The sequence below is a fragment of the Puntigrus tetrazona genome, chromosome 14 (genome assembly GCF_018831695.1).
Source record: "Puntigrus tetrazona isolate hp1 chromosome 14, ASM1883169v1, whole genome shotgun sequence".
Lineage (NCBI taxonomy): Eukaryota > Metazoa > Chordata > Actinopteri > Cypriniformes > Cyprinidae > Puntigrus > Puntigrus tetrazona.
The window spans coordinates 22,347,673-22,357,892 of NC_056712.1; the positions used below are offsets into that span (position 1 = coordinate 22,347,673).

A 10,220-nucleotide genomic window follows, 5' to 3' on the forward strand; every position below is an offset into this window, starting at 1 on the left:
CAAGCCTGCACTGTAGGACATCTTTATTTGCTCTGTTTCTTTTCTCTCAGTGTATACTGTACAGGAAGAGAATCTCCCTTTTGTGTGCATTGAGACCAAATGTTGTGAGATGTCACCGGCCTAACTTTTATTTCTTTTAGGCTTACAGTCATAGAATTACCTTCATTTAAGCGTTCCAAAGGTCCATGGGGCTTCAATACATTCAGATCATGATCAGACTTGTTTTGCCGCCTCTGGGAAGAGAAAGGTTGATCAATAGTTATTTGCAGGGCGTCCAATTACATGCAAGCTGGACTTTGTTCAGCTGCCGTATTGGTCAAGCAGCCATTAACACGTTTTGAATAATCATATAGCAGCTGTGTATGAGTACAAAGTTCACTAGTACCAGCAGGTCCTCTCGGAACCCTGAAACAGCTCTGCTTGTAAGTTATTAAGAACATACAAATTTTTACTAACTGTAAATATGTGCGTGCATAAGGTAAACTAGCCAAAACTTGAATTTAGCTTTGAGAGATATCACAATCTTCTTAAGTGTAATATTAGGTAATGATTTATGCTTTAACTATTTTTAAGTGTTTTTATTGTTTAAGAAATGTGTACCGTTTACGAAACAATTTTAATGAAAACATTTGTATTCTACTATAAAAAGTGTTGCATGCTTGTAATATATACTTGAATGAAAGAACTTGTGTACTTCCTTGTTGCTATACCACACAAGCGTAATGCATATGACACGATCTATGCAATGTCGTTCATAATGATTTATTCACAATGGTAATCCATCAGAATAGCTTTAAATGTCTCCTTTCATCTAATAACTTACATATTAAGCAAATGGGGGATGTTACTTAAATTATGCCATCAGAAATATTTAAAATATTGCGAGAATTCACATATTTTTATGATTAGCCACAAATTATGTAACATTTTAAATAAATAAATAAATGAAGTTCCAGTTTTTGTTGTTATTCATGTTCTTTTAGGAGGCTGCTTATAGACAACATTGGAAACGATTCATTGAATTAACAGTGTGTGGTTAGCATGGAAACTGAGGGTAAGGTAAGGACATAAATAGGTAAAGGGAATAAAAAGATAGCTCAAATCTGTTTTTAAGAACTATATAAAACGCATTACATTTTTGTGTTTTTTTTATTCTCTAAGGTGATCAAGTGCAAGGCAGCAGTGGCCTGGGAACCAGGAAAACCATTCTCCATTGAGGAGGTGGAGGTTGCCCCTCCCAAAGCACATGAAGTACGAATTAAGGTACAGTAGGTCCATACAATTCACTGGCCGTGTCTACATATAATCTGTTTACATACAACACTCATATAAAGACATTGTCATTAGACTAATGACTTATCGATTGACAAATGTCAGATAGTAGCATCTGGAGTATGCCACACAGACTGGACTTTCCTGCATGAGGTCGGTAAAACTATGAATCCTCAGCCCTTTCCTGTAATCTTGGGACACGAGGGGGCAGGAGTGGTGGAAAGTGTTGGTCCAGGAGTCACAGAGCTATCCAAAGGTAAACATAAATCCATGATTGGCCAAAAATATTGGCACCCTTAGTAAATATGATAATCTGCATTGTAAATCCTTTTGATTTTTTTATTTAGGAAAATCTATACCTTTTTATTGGATAATAAGAATTTAAAATGGGGGAAAATCCATTATGAATAACCACAATAACGGCACCCTTTTATTCAGTACTTTTTGAAACCTCCGTTGGCCAGGTTAACAGCTCTGAATTTTCTCCTATAATGCCTCAAGAGGTTAGAGAACACCTAACAAGAGATCGAAGATCATTACTTCATTCAGAATGTTGATTGTTTTTCTCTTCAGTTCACCTCACTCATTTCCTATAGGGTTCTGGTCAGAGGACTTGAATGGTCATAACAGAAGCTTGGTTTTGTGCTCAGTGTCCCATTTTTGTGTTGTTTTTGAGGTTTTTGTTTAGATTGTTGTATGTTTGGAAGATCCAAACATGGCTCATTATTAGTTCTCTAACAGTCAGTCACTTACTAAATTTTGCTTACTAATATATGCTTGTATTTGATAGAATCCATGATGCTATGTGTTTAAACAAGATATCCAGGACCTCCAGCAGAAATATAGGCCCACAACATCAAAAGTACAGCACTGTATTTCATTGTACACATGGGGTACTTTTTATCCCTGTGTTCATCAAACTCATCTTGGCTGTTTGCTGCTAAAAAGCTCATTTTTTAGTTTCATCTGACCATAGAAGGCAGTCCCATTTAAAGTTCCAGTTTTGTCTAATAACTGAAAACGCTGGAGTTTGTTTTTGGATGAGTTAGGAGACTTTTTCCTGAAACCCTCCCAAACAACATGTGGTGATGTATGTGCTTTTTGACAGTTGTTTTTAAGGTTTTTTGACCCCGAGACTCAACTATTTTCTGCAATTCTCCAGCTGGGGTCATTGGAGAGTCTTTGGCCACTCAAACCTTCCTTACCATGCATTAGAATGATATAGACACACATCCTCTTAGATAAGTTCATGTTCATAATCACCCTGGAGTGCTCAAAATTGTGTATAATTGAATATGAATGGGAATATACTTCAGAGATATATTACTCGTAAGAAATTCTAGGGGGTTCCAATAATTTTGTCCAATGTGTATTTAAGAAAAACATTTAATTCATAATGGTATATGTCCCCATTTTAAATTCTTATCATTCAGTGACAGATTAGATTTTTGTGGATTTTTAAAATAAAAGATCAAAAGGATTAACAATGCAGATTAACTTTAAACATGGATTTCTATACATATTTCATTAACTTGTCCTGAAATATTCACTTTGGAAATACAAAAGTGTAACAAAAACATTTACAGTATGACAAGCAAATACAAAGAAATAGTAAGATAAATACTGATTAAACTTTTTTCTTTCAACTTTGATCCAAGTCAAAACACTGCACTACCATTCCACCATTTATCTACAGGAGATAAAGTTATTCCTCTAGTTGTGCCACAGTGTAGACAATGTGCACATTGTCTGAGTCCAAAGACTAATCTCTGCACCAAAAACTGGTAAGATAATGTTACTGAGTTTGTGTGCTTTTTTGTTCTTCAGATTATATTTATGAGGTAGATGATTCATTATAGACTATCTTCATTTCCTAGGAAGACAAATCAGCAGTGTCTTCTTGCAGATGGCACCAGCAGGATCACCTGCAAGAATCAGCAGATTTACCAGTTTATTGGTATCAGCACCTTCTCTGAATATACTGTCGTCCCAGAGGACAATGTCACCAAGATTCACCCAGACGCTCCACTGGACAAAGTCTGTCTGCTGGGCTGTGGAGTGTCTACAGGATATGGAGCAGCAGTGAACACAGGCAAAGTGTGTGATGTCCACTTTTATGAAATAGAAATAACATCTCACAAGCTTGTAGCATGTGTTTATATTTATTGTCCTCCCCAGGTAGAATCTGGCTCTACATGTGCAGTGTTTGGTTTGGGAGCTGTCGGACTGGCAGCTGTCATGGGATGCAAGGCTGCCGGTGCTTCCAGGATCATAGCTGTAGACATCAATCCAGACAAGTCTGAGATCTCCAAGACTTTTGGAGCAACTGAGTTTTTGAACCCTAAAGATCACAGTAAACCCATTCAGGAGGTGCTGAAGGAGCTGACTAATGGTGGAGTTGACTTCTCTCTTGAGTGTGTGGGGAATGTGGGAGTAATGGTAAGTTAAACGTCTTGAATTTGTATCTAACAATACTTTCAGGTTGAAAGAGGTATCTTTCAAATTTCATATAGTCACACAAGAGCATTACTGATCTGGATTTACATGCAGATGAACCAACTGATAAAATGTCATATCTTACAATCAGAGAGCTGCTGTGGAAGCATGTACTCCTGCAGGGGGAGTCTGTGTGATGGTGGGCTGGACCAGGATGGGAGAACTTACACTGGTTTCTGAAGATATTCTTCTAGGAAAGACTCTTAAGGGCTCATATTTTGGTGGTAAAGTGTGCTTGATAAATTCAAATATATCTTATGATGAGCTTCTGTATAGCCTATATGTTGCAGCACCAGGTTGATGTGATATGGAGAATTTTGTCTTATCATTTTATGGTCCTTTCTAATTACACTGTTTATTAGTGGAAAACACCAGTAATTTAATGCAAGTTCTCTGATCTTCCTGTCAGGTTGGAAGAGTGCTGAGGCAGTACCCAAGTTGGTGCAAGAGTATATGAGCGGGAAGCTTCTGCTGGATAATTTTGTGACACACAGACTGACTCTAGATCAGGTTAACCAGGCCTTTGATCTTATGATCACTGGGAAGAGGTAAGTTCAGTGAATCTACTAATGATCTTGTATTGTGCTAAGCGGTCATATACCACACGCATTAGTCAAGAAGAGAAAATCATTGTTATGGTGTCTGATTACTTCAGTATCTATACAAACACTCATACTTAACCTCGTTCTTTCTCTTTTTCAGTATTCGTACAGTGCTCAAAATGTAAGACAGGGAAGTATTTCTTACATTACCTCCATCAGAGAAGAATTGTTGTTGTTGTTGTCACAATGCAATGCAATAAAGCTGTATAGGTCTCAGATCGGATCTCACTGGTCCCAAATCCTATTCAACATAATTGTACAGTAAATATTAATAAATGTCATGTCACAGAGATATTTCATATTGAGTATGGGTTTTATACTGCACGTAGAAGTTTATTTCTGATATGCTTCTTTAATATGTACTGAGGCACAATGTACCCGTTTCGTACAATAAAGCTTATTCTGATGCTATTGATTTGGTTGTATCTTTTCTTTTTCACCAGTAGGTGGCAAGCTTATACTACAAACATGATTCAAGTCCTTTGTCTATTGTATGCTGTCTGCACTGAGACTCATGAGTTTCTTCACTCTAACCTTTTATTATTTCATATCACTGAGGCTCAGTACCCACTAAGTGCTCTTGTGTTTATGTTTCACATCATTACAGAGCAAACCATGAGAACTCCAGTCTCTCAACTACTATATATCATTATTGGCCTTTGAAACTACTATCCACCAGTTTCCATCTATAATAACATTATCATCTGAGCCTTCATTGTCTTTTAGTGGGACATGAGAAATTTTTAGAAAAATAGAAAGAATTTTGTCATAGGGAGATGGATGGGTGTGTGCCACTAGAGGTTACATGCAGCTGATCACGGGTTGCATGTTGACCTTGGTAATATTATATATTGATTTAATACAGCATGCTCTTGAGGGTTAGAATAGCAGTTGTGGCCTGTCAGAGCCAGAGACAAAAGGCTGGCTGGGGAATGCCTCTCCATGATGAACTGGGATGGCTGTCCAGGAATTTGCTTTATTGTAGTTCCATTCAGATCAAATGAATAGTCTTGGCAGATCCCCCTCCCCCTTTTCCATCTTTACGTGAAATGGAAAATAAGGCGAAGTCTCCCTCACGGTTACCCCACCCCTGCCATATTGTGCAGTCAATCAGAGATTCAAAGTTTTTGTTGCTCTTTCCATTGAAACTGAGAAAGATTGCTGAAAAATGGAGACATCAAAAGGTAAAAGACAAGTGGCAACAGGTGCACTGTTCACTGAGCTCATGTATGAATGCAGGACAAATTTACAAAGGCCTGCTAGGTAATATGCACTTTGAGAGAGGTTTGAATGAATAAGAAAAAAATGCATGATCTTGTTAAGTAAAATAAATACACAAAGATTTATAATTAGTTAATTGGGCCATTCAGGCAGTTTCTTTTCAAATAGTTGGCAGATGTGGAGATTAAAGAATTTAAACCTACACATTTATGTTACTAGTAAAGGGTAGCGTTGTGAAATTTTTTATTGTTACAATTATTTTAGCAGTAAAGACTTTAGTTTGTTGGTAAATTGGAATTAGAACAAGTGAGGACATATTCTGCAATAAATGGCCCTTTTGAATCAGTTTGTTCAAACGAATCAGTCGAAATTGAACCAGTTGAACCAATTGTGTTCCAAAAATTTTCTCTGCGTGATGAGGACATCTGCTGGCTAATGCAAAAAAGTGTGTTGAATCAAATGTTGCGCAATCTACACAATAATGTAGATATTGTCATATTGTAACAATACGGTAACAAAACATTGGTAAGGATTTATTTATTTTTATTATTATTATTTGTTTATTGTACAGGAGTGAAAGCAAGGATTCGAGGGAGAAGCACGCTGTGTCCAATGCTCCGTTACTGTATTTCTCTATTGCTTAACATTGTTCAGCAACATTGTTCAGCTCTTCGAGAGGGCGGTTTTAAAATAACATGATTTAGAACCTTATTCAGTGCTCGCCATTATAAAGATTGCACGTTATCCCTCACATCCTTTGCTTTATGCTATTCATAGGCTACGTTTTATCAAACCAGGTCTGTCGTAGACTACAAATAATATATCTATAAAATTTGTAAACACCCTTTACAAGTTAAAAAACAAGACAAAATAGTAAGAACTTGACAGAAAAATGTACTTAACCCAAATCAGTTTCGTGAGGCAGCGTTTCGAATGCGCTCTCAGTTTGACTTATTAATCGTCCGAAGCGATTATTTTATCAGAGCAAATTTACTTTTTATTTTATGTAATAAACGTTTATATTTCATATGCCAAAGTCACGTGTCTATAATAGTGTGACCTTTGATTAGGCTGCCCTTTGTGCTTTTCATCAACGTGACTGACGTACAAATAGAAGGCAGAGTCAGCTATGGAGTATCAGATTCTAATGAAGAATAACGATTTGTCCTGTGTGCTTACCACGACAGATATGAGACACATTCCTCTCACATGAGCTTGGTCCAGGCAAATATCAGGCATTTACCCTGCCAAATGCGTAGTCAGCGCCGTGCATCATTCCGACAGACATGACAGCCTCATAAGGAAAATTGACAAACAACGGAAATGCCAGCATAGGTAAATATTGCTGAGCAAATATAGCCCTGAAGAGAAAAAAAAATGTCAAAGGGGCTGAGTTGCCTTCCTCAATATTTAGATGGGGATCAAAAGATTCTCTCTTAATTATTATATTTAATGTGTGTGAGGGTGTCTGGATGTGTGGGGGTGCGCCTGTGTGTTTGAATGTGTAACGCTAGGTGGTGGTGCAGTAAATCCTGGATCCAAACAACTTTGGCCACAATGCATATCTTCCATCATACAAAGCAGTTTATAAATTGTGCATGCTTTAATATATCATCTCTATGATTTCAACCAATAGCTTCGAGGATGAAGAAGCTTCCTGTACAAGAGATTGTAAATTGTGTCAGGATTCTTCTATTTAGACACATTGACCCAGGTGGACTAGATGCTGAAAAGTATATGACAAACTGGTCAGACCGTGTAGGATCTGGGCCATAATCTACAGAGCATCGCTGTGAATGGCATTGCGCAAACCGAAAGGCAAATCCCATGATTCATTTCATCTGAATGTAGAAAAATGCATTCGCAATCCTTTAAAATGTTAATGTATTTATGTCAGTTTACTTAGTAATTGTAGTGATTTATGTGCACAGGTAAATCAAGATTTGAAGACTTTGTCAGTTGGTATTTCTCTCATGTGGAAATTAAACAAATAAAACGTCACTGTGTCCTGTGCAAGTATGAACAACTGAGTCAAGACTCATTATATATATTTGAATGTCCGTTTGAAGTTGTTTCTGATGTTCCTGAGGCATAAAATTCAGTTTTGGTTGTCTGTATTCTTTGGCATTTCTTTGCTTTGAGAGTCTCCTTTCGTGTGCTATAATCAGAGCTCAAAGGGTTTGGCGGAGAACATGAACAAACACAGCCTCTGGATTGTCTTAATTGATGGTACGCTCAAGCTTCGGTGGCAACGTTAACGTTAAAACAAGTACCTGAGACATAAAGACAGACAGCACACACGCAGAGAGAGAGAGAGTTCAGAGAAAAAGACAGTGGCCTAGTTCAGATGAACACAAAGCCCAAACTGCCATGGAAGAATGCGTCCCTAAGTCAGGGAAAGACCACCCTAGTAGAGGCCCTGTTTTAGCAGTAAATCCGGGCCATTAGTGTTAATGCCAGCCAATGCCTCAGACATCCCCAGCCTAAAGCTCAACACAGCAAACTCGGATCCAGTGACACAGTCCTGGCTGCTCTAGCAAGGGAAACCCCTTATCAACCGTGCCTAGAAGGGTTAGGAGAGGTCAGCAATACTGAAGTTGAACACCTGCACTGCTGGGGATCTCTCCGTCTGAAGTTGCTTGACATTGGATTAGCATAGCCTGCTGGGAATTTTGAAGGAAGCAAAATATAATTATTTGACTGGAGAAATGACTGAGTGCATATCTACTTTATTAAGTAAAATGATCCCTTCATCCTAATACAAAAGCGTGGTGAGAAAGCTATTTAGGCATTATAATAGTAACTTTTTTACAATGAGCTTAAATGTGTTAAAATTTATTAATGCATTAGGTGCCGTATCATGCACTTAAGTCAACATTAATGCTTTAGCATTCAATAACCTTGGTTGATTGTAATTACATACAATTCCGTACAAAGGTTTTGGGGTCAATACGATTTTAGTTTTTTAAATAAATAATACTATTACACTCTTTATTGGCATCGATAATTCTATGAAGAGCTTTGTACAGCCATAGAACTTTTCAAATGCAGAAAAGTTTCTTCAGATTTTAAAAATGTTCTTTAAAATGATTATTTTAGCAAATGTTCACTGGTATACATTAAGTTAAAAATGTATCACTGTTTCCACAAAAAAAATATAGTAAAATAAGCAGCACAACTTTTGATAATAATAAGATTGATAATAACAAATGTAGATCTTTTTTTACAAAAACATTATCAAGCATTTGAAAAGTCGACCTATAGTGTAAACAATCGCATTAATTTAAAGTTATATAAATTAACATTTAACGTATTATGATAAACTATTGCACTATTCAGAAACACAGTAATGACTAATGGCTAAACAGACTTAGCACAAAGACTCAATAAATAAGTTAATCACCTTTTTTAAATAAATTGCTTGAACAACCAATAAGAAATGAGCTTGAAAAGTCAACCTATTGTGAAAACAGCTGTCAGCCTTCTAAAAAAAACTGCAATGAAACTTTCTGATCTGAAAAAAGGTTTGAGACAAAGCTATGGTTTGTTTGTTATGACAGTTTGCTAATAGTCACGTACAAGATTTGAGGTCATGTTGTGTAATAGCTGTGAAGGGACACAAAAACACCCACATCCACCACCAAAATGGACGGTTAGCATGTGCGTCTGAGGAGCAATTACGCAATTGCAGTGCTAAGAAACAACGTCAGCCTTGTGAATGGGAGGAAGGGCACCCTCAGCACCCTTGATTCTCTATGTGTTTTGACTGCAATGACAGGGTCTTGCCTAACAAAATTTTACATAGTTTGTTGCATCGTACTCAGACGTGTTACACAAAAAGGCATGGGTGTGGAGGGATAAATAAAACAGAAATTAGCAACGCCGCTCTCTGTCTGCCTCCCACACAACAGAGACATTTAGAATATATGCTGTCTGTTACCTTCAGCTAAGCCTGGCCTTAGGTTCTGTAGCTCACTGGCTTAAATCTTACACCATATGCAGCTTGGAGATTTCCAATGGATTTGTCATTTTATCTGATGATCTACACATCCACAGCACGAAGACACCCTGTTTTATTGCAGTATAGAGTAGCGGAGGTGACATAAGATAATGGTTTTTAACGGAAGGTCAGCTAATGTTTGAATGAAGGCGCGTAGTGTTACTTTGGCTAAACCTGAAGAAAAACATTTATTGAATATGAACGTTTGCTTATGGGGGAGGAATGTGTGTGTTTAAACCTCATACTGGGAGTGCCTTCGGAGGCTCTATCTATTTAGCAAATATCGAACGTTTCCCCCCTCAGGTGGTCGGAAACCTTTTCCCGGTTGTGCTTGCTTACACTTTAAAATCCCTAAGAGCAAATATAAGCGGCAGCAGATTTGCTTAATATCAGCTCTGCCACAAAACACACACCCGTGAAATGTCACCGCGGTCCCCAGGTACAAAGTCAAAATCTAAAAACGTCAAACAAGCAGGGTGCGAGGCACGTTTAAGTTGGGAAAGCGGGTCTTGCGCGTCCCTTCGGCGCGCACGGAGCTTATCTCACGAGGGGACTAATAACTACGAAAGGACGACATAAAAGAAGAAACAAACAACCTCCTGTTTTAATTGACAATATTTGAGGTTAAG

At 37.6% G+C, this 10,220-nt stretch overlaps 1 protein-coding gene across 1 annotated transcript; it reads left to right on the forward strand.

Annotated features, from left to right (window-relative positions):
• Positions 1-380: 380 nt before the first annotated feature.
• On the forward strand, positions 381-4,785 carry LOC122357709 (alcohol dehydrogenase class-3-like). Its single transcript, XM_043257226.1, has 10 exons — positions 381-422; positions 984-1,059; positions 1,162-1,263; positions 1,378-1,528; positions 2,969-3,056; positions 3,150-3,369; positions 3,451-3,711; positions 3,860-3,992; positions 4,178-4,316; positions 4,471-4,785. The coding sequence occupies exons 2-10, from the start codon at positions 1,042-1,044 to the stop codon at positions 4,493-4,495; spliced, it is 1,137 nt and encodes a 378-aa protein (XP_043113161.1). The 5' UTR covers positions 381-422; positions 984-1,041; the 3' UTR covers positions 4,496-4,785.
• The last annotated feature ends 5,435 nt before the right edge of the window (positions 4,786-10,220 follow it).